Source organism: Populus euphratica, unplaced genomic scaffold, assembly GCF_000495115.2.
Source record: "Populus euphratica unplaced genomic scaffold, PopEup_1.0 scaffold987.1, whole genome shotgun sequence".
In the NCBI taxonomy this organism is placed as follows: Eukaryota; Viridiplantae; Streptophyta; class Magnoliopsida; order Malpighiales; family Salicaceae; genus Populus; species Populus euphratica.
Genome location: NW_011500853.1, coordinates 4538 through 20382, shown reverse-complemented (window position 1 = coordinate 20382; position 15845 = coordinate 4538). Strand labels below are relative to the sequence as shown.

General features: G+C 33.0%; 1 protein-coding gene across 1 annotated transcript; it reads left to right on the top strand.

Moving 5' to 3' along the window:
- The first annotated feature begins 2912 nt into the window (after window positions 1–2912).
- Window positions 2913–3485, top strand: LOC105116593 (eugenol synthase 1-like). Its single transcript, XM_011014012.1, has 2 exons — window positions 2913–2974; window positions 3156–3485. The coding sequence occupies exons 1-2, from the start codon at window positions 2920–2922 to the stop codon at window positions 3353–3355; spliced, it is 255 nt and encodes an 84-aa protein (XP_011012314.1). The 5' UTR covers window positions 2913–2919; the 3' UTR covers window positions 3356–3485.
- Window positions 3486–15845: the final 12360 nt, after the last annotated feature.

Sequence of the window (15845 nt, the reverse complement as noted above, 5' to 3'; positions counted from 1 at the left end):
TATCAAACATTAAAGTCCATATTTAGTTTACATTATACTTATTCTTACACCATTAGTGTAACCTTTTTACCTTGACATAATTAGCTTAGCTAGACATAATGAAAGAAATAAAAATAGATAAACAAAATAAGAACATAAATAAGATAAAAGTTAACTAAGTAAAGGAAAGGAAATGAAAGGCATAAACTTGATATTAATGAAAGCAAAGCATAAACATTACAAAAAATAAAAAGAGAGAAAGGAAGAGCATGATCTTGATCTGGAAACTAAGATGATTAAATGCATGGCAAATGCCTCCTTTTATAGGCCAAAATTGGGAACTATTGATTTGATGACTAATTGATGAGTGGGTGGCCAACTCTTAACTTTGTGACAATCCTTATCTTCTCTTGTCTGCCCAAAATGTCATTGATAAAATCAAAATTGGAGCCACTTGAAAACATGAAAGTTGTAGGCAATTATCTCAGCTTTCTTGTGTAAAACATTAAGCTCATGTAGACTTCTAGAACTCCAAATATGGCCAAAATACTAAACAGTGCTCGGGCTGGAGGACAAATTCGGGCTTTTTTGTTGTTGCTACAATTTAGACTTGGAAATGACCTTTTTAGATCTTGTGCTCCATATGAAAGTTGTAGGCCTATGTCTTACCTTTCCATCCATATAAAACAGACCTAAATCTGAGATCTATAGCTCCAGATATGACCCAATTACCAAACAGTGTTCCTGTTTGGATTGCACCGACATCTCTTTTCTAATTTTGGTCATCTCTTTATCCTTTTAATTTCAGTTCTTAAATTCATCAATCAATCCTTTCATTTATGTGATAGGTCTGCATTTAAAATGAACATTTACCACAAGTTAAAGGTATCTTATATTATTAGATATAATATCATAAAACATGCTTTAGTTAAGGAGTTATTGATACTTCAAGTGCAAAATGATGATATAAAACCTTGATAAAAATGCAGTTTTAAGTACTAATCATCTATCATAATGCTTCTTGAAATATTCAGATTTACAAACTCTCGCATTGTTATCACTTAATTCTGCTTATATACTTATTTAACATGTATTCTTAAACTTTAATTTACACACACACACTTTAAACATATGATTGTGGGTTGCATATTGAATTATTATATTATTTATGTTCTTTTGTTAAAGGTAACAACTAAGGGAGAGGGATAGTATATAATTAAAAAAATAAAAAAAAATGAATGAAAAAAAATTAAATGATGATAGTAAAAATGTAGATAAGTTTGGTTTCCTAACCTCCCTAACCTAAGGAATTAAGCTCGAATGGGTGTTTTACACCTAATACCCTAAAGTGAACTAACTTGGGAGCTATTAACCTAACGCTTATTACATAGGTTGAGGAGAATAACTTAAGGGAATCAAGCATTATACTATCTACATATTAGTATCTGCAACCCGAGTTACTAAGCTCGTAGGGGTGTCTTAACACCTAATGCCCTAAGACCAACTTGTCTAGGAGTCATTAACCGAAAGCTCGTTACATGGCTTAAAGATGCATGGTGTTTTAAGTTATATGTATATATATTTTTTTTAAAAAAGAAAAAAAATAATAATCTCAACCCAAGGAAGTTAACCTTAAGCATCAAAACAAAAATTTTGTTTTCTTCCAATAAAAGCCCCATAATTATGTGTTGATATATTGAGCACAAAAGAAAAGTTTATTAATATCTTGTTAAGAGGTATTGAGCAGATATATAAATTGAATGAGAGTTGATTTATTTGGATAGATTAATGGAAGTTGAATGATGAATACCTTGCTTTGTGGAATTTGCAAAAAACATTTCTATTTTAACGCTTTGATTACTAGAGACTAGTAATAAGCTGGTTGGGGGGTGTGATTAGTACTTAAAAGTATAATTTTATCAAGGTTTTATATCATCATTTTGCACTCGAAGTATCAATAACTCCTTAACTAAAACATGTTTTATAATAATGTATCTAATCATATAAGATACCTTTAATTTATGGTAAATATTCATTTTAAATGCAAGCCTATCACATAAATGAAAGGATTGATTGATGAATTTAAGAACTAAAATTGATAGTACAAAGAGATGACCAAACTTAGAAAAGAGATGTCGGTGCAATCCAAACTGGAAAACTGTTCAGTAATTGGGTCATATCTAGAGCTGTAAATCTCAGATTTAGGTCTAATTTATATGGATGGAAAGGTAAGACATAGACCTACAACTTTCATATGGAGCCCAAGATCTTAAAAGACCATTTTCAAGTTCAAATTGGAGCAACAATAAAGAGGTCCGAATCTGTCTTTTAGCCCGAGCACTGTTCAGTGTTTGGCCCATATTTGGAGTTATAGAAGTCCAAATGACCTCAATTGTTTACACAAGAAAGCTGAGACAATTTTCTAAAACTTTCATGTTTTCAAGTGGCTCTAATTTTGACGTACAATGACGTTTTAGGCATACAAGAGAAGATAAGGATTGTCACCAAGTCAAGAGTTGGTCACCCACTCATTAATTAGTCATCAAATCAATAGTTCTCTATTTTGGCCTATAAAAGGAGGTATTTGCCATGCATTTAGGCATCTTGGTATCCAGATCAAGATCATGCTCTTGCTTTCTCTCTTTGTATTTTTTGTAATGTTTATGCTTTGTTTTCGTTAATATCAAGTTTATGCCTTTCATTTCATTTCCTTTACTTAGTTAACTCTTATCTTATTTTGTTTGTTTATTTTTCTTTTTTTTTTATTATGTTTAGCTAAGTTTATTATGTTAAGGTGAAAAGGTTACACTAATGACGTTTTGTATAATTAACCTCTCTGTGGTTTGACCTCGGTCTTGTTGGATTATTTATTACTTCGACACTTCTGTACTTACAAGAAGACATTAATCTTCTCGTCGTGTTAGGAAGAAGAAGACTGGAATGACATTTAATAGGATTTACGTCCATGAGGATGAGATAGTGAAGCTCTTTGAGAGTAAGAAATATCTTTTGACGCATTATTTTTTAATATTTGATATACTTTGGCTTCTTGCCCTTTTCATTTGATTAATGGGATTCTTCCATTCTATATAATATTTTTATCTCAAACCTACATTTTCAGGTGATTTCTTTTCACCCTTTAAAAGCATTTGACTTCTTGCTAACATCTGTTGCAGCCCTTCCACATCCACAAAATATCCCAGTTTCTGTTCTTCACAGTTTTTTCGTGAAGGGTGACACGATGGGGTTTGAACTGGGAGAGTACGACTTGGAGGCTTCCGGGCTATATCCAGACCTCGAATTTAGAACGATCGATCAACTTCTTGATATTTTTTTGACTAGCCCTCCAGATCGTGCAGCTGCTGCCTTTGAATGAGTTTTATGATCTGCGATTTCCATGTCTTGAATTTGTTTTCTTGTTTGTAACGTCCGCAGATAGACGGACATCTAAAAGGTCAGGTTGTGAGGCCGAGGCCATTATTATTAATAATCGGAGTCCTTTCTTTGTATACCTTGGCTGTATTGGTACTGCAATTATTATTGCCGTCTCTAGGACAATATAATCAAGAAGGTGGAACAAAATATAGAGATCTTTAAGACTTCAATGACGTTTAGGTCTCCAAATTCTCAAATGATTAATACACGAGTGCATAACATTATATTATTATTATTATTATATACAAAACACTAAAAGGCCCAGTAAAATAATATTGTTTCTTATGCTACTGTTCACGTATAGACAAATCACTATATATTGTTGGAGTGATTTATTCTTTTTTTTTTTTTCAATGACACTGTCATGAACCAAGTCAATAACTTCCCATGCTGAGTTCTTTTGAAGGGCTTTCATCTGTTCATTCATTGCCTCCCTCCATCTAGAATCATCCAAGGCTTCTGCACATTATTAAAAATAGATACAATAAATAATTGATATATAAATGCCATTTTTTCTTTTGACAATCTATGATAGAATACATAGTTAAAAATATTTAAATCTAGAGTGAAGGACCGGTTCATAGTTCACCTTGGGTTTACCTCGTGTGACTCGATTAAGTAGTTCTTTTAGAGGTTCAAATGGAAGACTCTCATGAGACTCAAGTATGAAATCGACCGGGGAACACAATTGGTTAACTGGTATATTGTAGGAAACTGTTGGCACCTCCAAGTTATCCTGATTATTGTCAATGATTTCGATTTCTGGACCATCACAACCATAACTTGCATCACTGGTATACCCCTCCCTGTCCCGGTGATCCTCAATGTTCTTATCACCCGGACATTCATTGCTAGTTTCCAAGTTATCCAAAGGATCAATTAATCGGTTACCTTGTGTAATGACATCCAAATTATATATGTGCAGGATTAGTTAATCTCTGCACTTCATCGCCAGCCTCCCATTGAGGTGAACCCGCAGAATAATACATAGTAGTTTCATGGAAGACCACATTAAGAGTAACATAAAATTTGCTAGAAGGAGGGTGATAACATTGATAGCCTTTTTGATGCAGGGTATAGCCGACAAACACACATTAAAGCGCCCGGGATTCTAGCCTAGTTCACAAGCCTTTGCGAAGATGCACAAGGCTACACATCTAAAAACTTTAGGAGATAAATTTGGCACAGTAGGAGCACTTGCAATGCGATGAAGAACCTTAAAAGGAGTTTGAAATTGCAGAGAAATAAATTAAATATTAGAAATATGCATTACATGTAATTTCATATCTCGATACTAAGCGACAAATAAAATAAAATTTTTGTTATTTTTAAAATTTTGATCAATATTCTCTTGACTTTAATAAACTAGTTATTAAAACTAAAATACATGCTAAAATATTGTTTTTGGTATATGAAAAATACAATATGATTTCTTTGTAACTTTAAGACACTAGATCATATGCACAAAAATATTTTTAATTTTTTTTAATTTTTTGTATTTTTTTGAAAGTTTTGACGAAAACTGAGTATTTTGATACTGGATTTGTATTTTTACGACATAAAAATACTGTCAAATATTAATCAAAATTACATAAAAAACATGCAAAAAAATTTAAAAAAAATCTAAAATAAGCATTTTAATTTTTTTTAAAAAAAATAAGTCAAGTCAGCCCAAATACATGGGTTGGGTCGAACCTAGCCCAACTGTATAGGTTGGGCTTAGCCCAGCCCATATTAGCTAGTTACTATGCATAACATAATAACCAGCTTCTCCCTACTTGCAGACATGCACAGTAAGAGCACTTACAATGCGATGAAGAACCTTAAAAGGAGTTTGAAATTGCAGAGAACTAGAAGGTACACGGTTGATGATGTAGGCTTCAGTAGTAACAACTTCTCCTCAAGTAGGCATGTGCGCTTCAAATAAGGAAGCACGAATGACCTCAAGAAGGTGGCAATTTTTGCATTCGGCTACCCTATTTTATTGAAGGGTGTAAGGGCAAATTATTTGATGAATAATGCCTTGTGAATTCAAGTAATGTTTCAAGCTCTGATTGATAAATTCTTTCCCATTATCAATACAGATAACCTAAATGTTTGAATGAAATTATGTTGCTATCTTTTTGTGAAATTGCTCGAATAGGGAACTCACGTCACTCTTTGATTTTATTAAACAAATCTAAGTCATATGGGTGTGATCATCAACGAATGAAATAAACCAACGTAATCCATTTAGAGAATGAGTATTTACAGACCCCATGCATCAGAGTGAATAACCATAAAAGGTGCAGGACTTTTATTCATTCTAATAGAAAATGAAACATGATGACTTTTAACAAGTTCACAAATATCACAATTAAAGTCTGAAAAAATCAATTGCAAAAATAACTGTGGGAATAATTTTTGTAAATATTCAAAGGATGCACGGCCTAAACGTCTATGCCATAACTAGATTTCAAAATTCTGATGTTTATAAGATGTTTTAACTAAGAACACTTGAGCCAACTGAGTTGAGCTTGTTGGAATCAGATCTAGATAGTAGAGTTCCCTCTCCTAGTATCATAACCAATTGTCTTCCAAGTTTGAATGTACTTGAATATACAATGGTTAGGCTAAAAAATCACAACACACTTCAAAGCATAAGTTATTAGAGCAATAGATAATAAATTATGATTAAGAGAAGGGACAACAAGCACCGAATCTAAATTCAATTTTTTTGTAAGGGAGAGCATGCCTTCTCCTAACACAGAAGAAAGGGTACAATCGGTTGTGGATACTATATGTTGGTTTGAAGGTTTTATGGATTGTTGGTTTGAAGGTTTTATGGACTGCATATAATTATTGTTAAGGTCATGTGATTTGTGGCACCTGAATCAATTATCCATTCACTATTTCTAACAGAAGTGGAGGTATGAAGAGCCTTACCTGCATTCCCACCATTAGCAATAGAAGAGGCTTTCCCAGGATTGTTGATAGACGTATGATTGGGCTCCTCCACAGCAACTAAAGCATGAGGATTTGTCTTTAAGTTTCGTTTACGAGGTGCTTTGGAAAAATCCCACCATTTTGGATATCCAATCAATTCATAGCATTGTAGTTTAGTGTGTCCTGTTTCAATATAGTGAGTACACATGCATTCTGGTCGTGGAACTCCTATTTCATAGCTGTGATTTTGTGATCCAAATGACTGATTATGATTCAGTGAACCAGATGCTCGCTCTGGTTTCAGGTTCATTGGTCGTTGATGTTATTCGACGAGCTACCATAGTAGATGGCTTTGAGGGCCCAGGTTCGCCATTCAGTGTGTTTCATCAGACAGAATCATGACGAACATAGACATACGTTTCTTCATGGTTTAGTACAAAATCTCTCCTGAGGGTCTGGTTCATGATAATTTTATCACGATGATCTAGTTCTTGAAAGATTTCTATCAGATCACCATAATAGGTAGAAATAGGATGACCAACCTATTTGGTGGAGACCGCATGTTGGTTTAATGCAAATAATTATGATTCATCTACCCCCATCATAAAATTCTTTGGTAAGAGCATTCTAGATCCCATGTGGAGTAGGCAGTCTAAGGTAGCGTTTCATAATCTCTGGTGACATGGAGGTCAACAACCATCCTTTAACCTTCTGATTCTTAGCATACCATTTAGCATAGGATGGGTCAATAATCTCTAGAGAAGTGTTACTCATAAGATATTCAAGTTTCTCTTACCTTGCAATTTGCATCTCCATGATATGAGACTAGACATAATAGTTACTTTCAATAAGGATGACATTAGTTAAGAAACTGGAATTCCCTTATTGAAAATGGATAACTGTTGTAGAGGAGGATGATTCAGTTTTGTCACTAGTCATGGTGCAAAAAGAAAGTTTATACGGTTTTCAGGATTTGTGTTGTGATATACAGAGCAGATACTATAGCTTGCTCTGATACCAAGTTAAGAAATATAAAGAATACGTGAAGGGATTCAATTGTTTATGCAGCTTGCTTTCTCTATTACAAACACAGTATAAATAACCAACTTTACAAAGCTTTGTTTTCCTGATCCTATAGTTTTGGGCTTATTGAATAACTATATGAAAAGCTATTTTTATTCGGATATAATCACACGTTTACAAGGATTCTAGGATATATTTCTACAGCAAACATTAGAGATACAATGGGACTTAAATACCGGAAATCCAACTTGGAGATAATTACTCAAACTTATCAACGTTGCTAACATCTGTTTAAGCCCTTCCATATCCATAAAATATCCAGTTTCTATTCTTCACAATTTGTTCGTGAAGGGTGACACGATAGGGTTTGAACTGGGAGAGGATGACTTGGAGGCTTCTGGGCTATATCTAGACCTAGAATTTAGAATGATCGATCAACTTCTTAATATTTTTCTCACTAATTCTCTAGATCCTACAACTGCCACTTTTGAATGAGTTGTATGATCTATGATTTCCATGTCTTGAATTTGTTTTCTTGTTTGTAACGTCTGCAGATAGACGGACATCTAAAAGGTCAAGTTGTGAGGCCGAGGCCATTATCATTACTTTTTATGAGTATAGTTTTATCCTATGTGTTATTTTCACTTAACCTTACATGAGATGGTGAACTTTAGGTAGAAAAAATCAGTTTGAAGTTTATTGTGGGTTTTTAGGAAAATTTTTAGGTTGTTTGAGAATGATTTTCAAGGTGTTTATAATATTTTTTTGTCAAAATATGGTTAAAAATAAATTATTCTTTTATCAAACCCCTAACTTTCCAGTGACCAAAAGTCACCATAACAAGGGCAAAGCTTGTGACGCAACATCTTTATTTAAAAAAAAAAAATTAAGGGGGGATAAAAATATTACCCACCGCTTAAAAAAATTAAAATAAAAAGGCTGAGTTGTGTAGACTACTCTTGGCTTATACTCCTCACCTTTTTTTTAGGCTTAAACACATTGGTCTAACCAAACCCAAGCATATGAGTCTTTTTTTTTCTTTTTATTTTTATTTTTTTTATTTTTTATTATTATATTTTTCAAATTTAATCCATCACAATTTAATCTTTATTGATTTTTCTAGGATAACTTTTTTCAAGTGCATCATTTAATATTTTGATGATTATTCATTGGATTACATAATTTGTTTCAATTTGATATTTTTTATTTATCATGACATCAAACAAACTCCTCAATATCATATAAACCATAAAGGTTGCTAGTAATATAAAGGTATATATATCCTCTTGTTAAAGCATAACAATTTGGATAATGTTATTTATAGTTATGTGCATGCGTGGTGGGCTATCTAAGCTTATACATGTAATTTTCTGTGCATATTAGAGGTTCTTTCCGTTTAGAGTTGAAGAGGATAGAGTGACTCCATTGCCCCTATTTGAAGCTTTCCTTGAGAAGAAGAGGAAGATTAGAAGGGCCACAGAGGAAGTTGGAATCCCTTACTCTTGTGTCAGCAAATTGCTTTGGTGCATATTTTTTCAATCACTTGCTCTGTCTACATGGGCATCCTCAAGATATCTCTGTTTATGGCTCTAGTGAAGTTAAGGGTACGAAAGCATCTATTCCACCCATACATTATCGTTATTGTGTAAATCAAAATTCAAATTCACTGTACACATACGTATTCAGGGTGGCAAACAAATTCTTAGGCATGAAAAGACCTGCTCTCTGCCCTCGCACAAATCACGGGACCACCTATGAAAATTATTAATGAATCTCACCATAATAATACAATTTCTCACATTTTTGTCAGCTTTGAAAGTGAAAATGAATACTTGAAATCTAGCATAACTATTATTGTTCACGTATCATGTTTATCACATGAAAGTTTCTTTCTTTATGTTTTTTCGCTTTCCTTGTCATTTTCTCGAGTTCAAGACATGTGGGTGTGAAGGTTGTGGTCGTCTGCCTCAGTTCTGTCAGTGGTGCCTTTGTGTATCTGTGATTCACATGTGAGCCTTGCAAAGGATTGTTGTGGGGAAGTCCTATTTCCTTTATTTGCTGGTGGCCACCAGTCTTCCTTGATCTCAGGGAATAACATTTCATCTGATGCACTTGTAAGTATATCATCAAAGACCCATCTACTCAGCCAACAGCAAACTATGCATTTGCGACTAACTTAAACGTGTTTTGGAAGTGATTATTAAGATTTTAATTGACTTATTATTCTAAATTCTACATATACTTATTATTTAGATTCTTCGTATCAGATGTTTATTCACATGAATGTGGCAATTTGAATGACATCACGGATTCATTTTCATTTGTTTCTTGAACGTGATTCTTATTGTAAAGGAAGTCATCTTCTACATAGTATGTTTTGAGGAGAGTGGTGGCTTTTATGGCTTTTCCCTGCACAATTTCCCAATGTTTGGTAACAAATTTAAACTAAGGTTTAGCTTGTGGACCCCACATAAAAATATAGTTCTGGTCGCGATTAATGAGAAGCATTTTTGTTCTAGTTTCTGACATGAAAAGCTGATCGGGAGATATTAGTATTTGGTATTGTAGTAATTATTACGATTGTAATTTGAAAAAAAATTATTTTATAAAAAGTATTTTAAATTAAGGTGAATTTGGAAAAATATATATTTTATTAAAATTGTGGTTGAAATTGAGATTTAATAAAAAATAATTAATTGTATTTTGTTAAAAATAATAGTTAATTATGTTTGGTCAAAAATACTTTTTAAATTGATATTATAAAACAACTAAAATAGATATATATTAATATTGATTGTTTTTAATTGAAATATTGAATATTTAGCTACTACTATTTCTTCGTGAAATAAACAATACTTTATATAAAAGTATTTTTTATTGATCTATTAAACTATTTACAATTTCATCATATATAAAATCCATTTGACAAGAACTATAGTTTCTATGGCTTCCTGGGCATGTAACAAATTCATAAATATAATATGGTGGTTGACGTGTGCCACCAAATTCGATAGTTGTTTATTGTTCTATTCTTGCAAAACCTACCTAAAGTTGAAATTAACCACCACACACAGCGTCTTTCTTCACTACCATCTCCTTCTTCCACCATATTCCTCTCTTGGCAGCACCTCCACTAGAACCAAAACAAACACTACCATTAACCAACCCCCTCACCAAGACTAGCCCTCACATATTTACCTCAACGAATCAGCCCTCTCCCTCACAAACCCAATAGCCTCTCACATTTTCCACTACTAACACGCCTATAGTGAACCGACCCAACCATCAAACCACCACATAGCTGGCTTATGTCTCCCTCATACAAACCTGAAAATCCATCTCACCCGATCACCTAAAACCCGTCTACATCTTTGTAAACCATCAACCAATTAGATTCCCCAGACCAACGATTAGCTCAGCATACCACATTGACCTAACACACATCAATCCAATCAAAAGAACCTAGACCTAAACAACCATAAACCACTGCCACAACCTCCAATGCTCTCCAATAGCTCTCATGGTTTTCTCATCTAGAAAAAAGATCCACCTATATCCGAAGTACTAGCCAAGGAAGGAAAAGAAAAACAATTTTATATTGTGCTTATAAACACAATTGCAAGTTGGAGGAAATGTAGTATTATGAAAAGCATGTAGTTTCTGCTTCAACAAGATTGAGTTTTGAATGCAGATAATGGTGGAGCCATGCATGAAAATTGCGGCTCGTTTTGTAATCAAACGATATGTTGCAATTGTTAAATAAAAATGTTACTGCAAATGCTGAGCTAAACGGGCTCTAACCAAGCAATGAAAACACAATTGATAAATATTGTTAAAAATATTAGACAAAACTATCATTCCTAGATAGCACGAAACACCGCAACTCATCTCTCTTTAGATTATTTTTTTTCTTCACCATGGTCTCTCACCTAGCATAAGCCATCACTCTCCCTAAAGATCTATTTTCCTTTTTTGTTATTCTATAAACAATCAATGTTCATTTCATCGGCATAGACTCTAATGAAAACTGGAATGCCTAGCATTTATAGTTTTTTTGTTTTATTATTAGCTAATATAGATATATTACTACTTGCTTTGTAATATGGTTGTAAACAATTGTAATGTTTTATAAAGTGGAGGAGACGGTGAAGAGTTTTTCGCATATTGTAGAGTACTTGCAAATTAATTAGAAAGTGGGATTTCTTCCATGTGTGCTTCTGTGCTTTTATATTACAATTGCATCTCAGGTTTATACATTTCATTCACACTGGATTGTTTGGGTTATATTTTTGTAATTATGATTTTATACATTTCATTCACACTGGATTGTTTGGGTTATATTTTTGTAATTATGATTTGGTGAGCTTTTTCTAACTATCTAGAGAATGAAAAATAACAATTTTATTTAAATTTTTGAAATAATTACTTCAACAACATTGATTTGGTTAATTAATTAATAACAATCAAAAGTGTTAACATTGAACCATAATAAATATTATTGGGTAGTCATTATAACAACCTTATTAATGGTAGCAGTATCATGCTACTTTATTTCTATTTATGTAAAAAATATGGAAAATAAATACTCCTTATAGTAATTGTATTCTTGTTATTACATTGCAAAATTATATAATCAATTTATAAAGGCACAATTCAATACACACTAATGGAAAACATAAAATCAAGCATTATTATTGAAAATTAGTCCACAAAGTGTCATGGCTCATTGTGTCTTTTCATAGTTCAATATGCTAGCCATTAGGCTTGTTAATCCATCACAACTTTGTTTTGGGTAAAATCCACTTTGATTACTGTCGCTACACGATGTCGGGCGACGACTCCACTTTTTTTTGTTTGTTTTAACAAAAAAGAATAATTTAATTTTTTCTTTGATTGGGAAAAATAAAGATTTTATTGGAGTCATCATCTAGTAATTTGAGGGAACTAGAAATCCAAAATTAGACACTGGTCCCAGAGATTCGGGTACTAAGTTAGTTATGATTAAAGGAAGGTAGACATCATCCTTAAAACATCCTTTCAGAGAAAGGTTACCATTACTTGTGTGTTTTTCTTATTTGATTCAAATGTTATTATAATTTGAGCTTATTTGTAAATTTTTAACATGGTTAATGTCGGTCCCTAAAAATAGGAGACACGTTAAAAATGACATTAGTCCCTAAAATTAGGAGACTTTGTCTAAAATATCGACGTTTATCCCTAAAAAGGAGAGTTACGTCTGATTTACCAAAAGAAATAATAATGGACATAATCCATATTTAGTATTTAAATTTTTGACATCAGTCCTTTTTTGTATATAAAAGAGACGTGTCGAAAAATAATATTTATTTTATAAAACAAAAATTATTTTTGATATCATTGAGAAATGGGTTTTTAACCCATGAATAATGATATGATAAAATGGGTGTTGGACCCACGTCGTTATTTATTTTTGTTTATTTTTTTGTTTTTTCTACATGCAAAAATTTACAAGTATTTATATATAAAAATATCATAAAAAAATCATAAAAAATTACCTGAGTGCCCCTGTATAGGTAAAAGACTGAAACACCCTCGGATTTATCAAAAAATTTTGAAAATACCAGTGGCAGCGTGTGTGGATCACGCGCGGTTACTGTTGACAATGGTGAATTTTTTTGGTGAGATTCCAGCCAAAAGATGGTTGATTCTGGTAGATCTGAGGACGAGGATTCTTATGGTGGTTGTCTTATTGGCCGTTAATGGCTGAGGAGGGAGAATCGATGACTTGAAGATCAGTTGGCCGATGATGGTCGCGGCCTTTTTCCGGCCAAAATCGCCAGTGAAAAAGTGTAAAACGACCGGGGTTTTGCTTAAGAGGAGGTGATGCACGCTTCTGTGGTGGTTTCGCGGCTTGAAACTGCCAGAAATGGGAGATCGGTGGAGAGAGAGAGAATCGCTGGCGAGAGGAGAAAAAAGCTCTGGGTTTTGATACGGTGTAGAAGAGTGTATGGTGCACCGGTGCGTCTGAAGCCTATGAACCATTGGATCGTGGATGAATAGATCATGCGGATCTGATCCGGTGTGTCACTGTGTACTGAGTGTTTTGTACACCTGATGACATGGCGTAATAGGATCAAAGCGAAGATTATTTTAAAGGCTAAGATTGATTTGGGTTTTAATCTAGTGTGGTAAATCCTATTGTATCCTAAGAAATCAAAGACTCAGATTTAAATACTATTAGATCTAACGGTTGGGATATTTTTGATATTTTTCAATTTTTTTAAAAAAATCAATATCTTACTAGGGTGTAGAAAAAGTATAAAAAAGAAATAATACTAAATAGTAATACAAATAGTTGCTCTCGAATTTAGAATTTAGAATTCAGAATTTAGAATTCGTTTTGTGTCTTGGTTTCTTATAGCTAATGAAAGGAGACAACGAATTACAAATTGTGCAGGTAATCAAGGGATTGTATAAAATTTTCAACGTATAGCTGCACTGCCTACAATCGTCAAAAATCCTCCGCCTACTGTGACAAAATTGAATTATTTTTTTGTTTTATTATATATAATAATAATATTTATTTATAGGGGTAAAATTAAAAATTCAAGTCAGTATTATAAAAAGGTTTTCATCCGCTAAAAATCAATTTTAATTACAAAAAAAATAAAATTATACGGGTATAAACTCGGTGGACCGGGTTTTTTGACAAAAAATAGTCTGAAACTCATTTTTTATCACGGTCGACATGGTAGGACCTGTATTGACCTGGTGGACTCGGTTTTGACCCGAAACAGCCCGAAAGTCTTTTTTCATCGCGATCGACATGGTGGGACCCGTATTGACCCGGTGGACTCGGTTTTGACCGAAAATGACAGTTTTGCCTTGAATCGGCCTCATTAGTAGTTAAAAGTGCATTTTTATCAAGATTTTCTATCATCATTTTGCACTCGAAATATCAATAACTCCTTAACTAAAATATGTTTTATAATAATGTATCTAATAATATGAGATACCTATAATTTGTGGTAAATGTCTATTTTTAATGCAGGCCTATCACATAAATGAAAGGATTGATTGATGACTTGAAGAACTTAAATTGCAAGGATAAAGAGATGGCCAAACTTAGAAAAGAGATGTCGGTGCAATCCAAACCGGAACACTGTTCGGTAATTGGGTCATATATGGAGCTACAGATCTCAGATTTAGGTCCAATTTATATGGATGGAAAGGTAAGACATAGGCCTACAACTTTCATATGGAGCCCAAGATCAAAAAAGGCCATTATCAAGTCCAAATTGTAGCAACAACAAAGAAGCCCGAATCTGTCTTCCAGCCCGAGCACTGTTCGGTATTTTGGCCATATCTAGAGTTCTAGAAGTCCAAATGAGCTGAAATTTTTACACAAGAAAGCTGAGACAATTGCCTACAACTTTCATGTTTACAACTGGCTCCAATTTTGACGTTATCAATGACGTTTTGGGCAGACAAGAGAAGATAAGGATTGTCACCAAGTCAAAAGTTGGTCACCCACTTATCAATTAGTCATCAAATCAATAGTTCCCATTTTTGGCCTATAAAAGGAGGCATTTGCCATGCATTTAGGCATCTTGGTGTTCAGATCAAGATCATGCTCTTCCTTTCTCTCTTTGTATTTTTTATGCTTTGTTTTCATTAATATTAAGTTTATGCCTTTCATTTCCTTTCCTTTACTTAGTTAACTTTTATGTTCTTATTTTGTTTATCTATTTTGCTTTCTTTCATTATGTCTAGCTAAGTTAATTATGTCAAGGTGAAAAGGTTACACTAATGGTGTAAGAATAAGTATAATGTAAACTTAATATGGACTTTAATGTTTGATACTAACATGTTTTATATTTGCTATCTTGTTCACTCTTTAATACTTTGCTTGTTAAATGACTAATCTTGATTTATGTTGTATAACACTTGGTACAACAAATGCTTGGCACTTTCATAGCCCATAATGTATGGTATAACCGACACCTGAGCTATGAAAGGAACTTGATTTGTTGTTAACATAAGTTATAATCATGAATGCTTGACGAGATTTACAAGTATTAGCATTAATTGAATAAGATGACTAATGTAATCATGTTAACAATATATAATCTGATTGGAACCTCCTTTGTGTGTGGTTTCCAATTCAATAATAAGAGTTTATACTATACTTGTTTGATATACCATTAGTGGAACCTCTAACCTTGACATTTGTTATTATCATTGTTTAATCGTTACATTAATATTCCATCTCAAAGTTCTCATCATCTTCTTCTTCTTCTCTTTCTTTATTATTATTATTATTACTACTACTACTACTACTACTACTACTACTACTACTACTACTACTACTACTACTACTACTACTACTACTACTACTACTACTACTACTACTACTACTACTACTACTACTACTACTACTACTACTACTACTACTACTACTACTACTACTACTACTACTACTACTACTACTACTACTACTACTA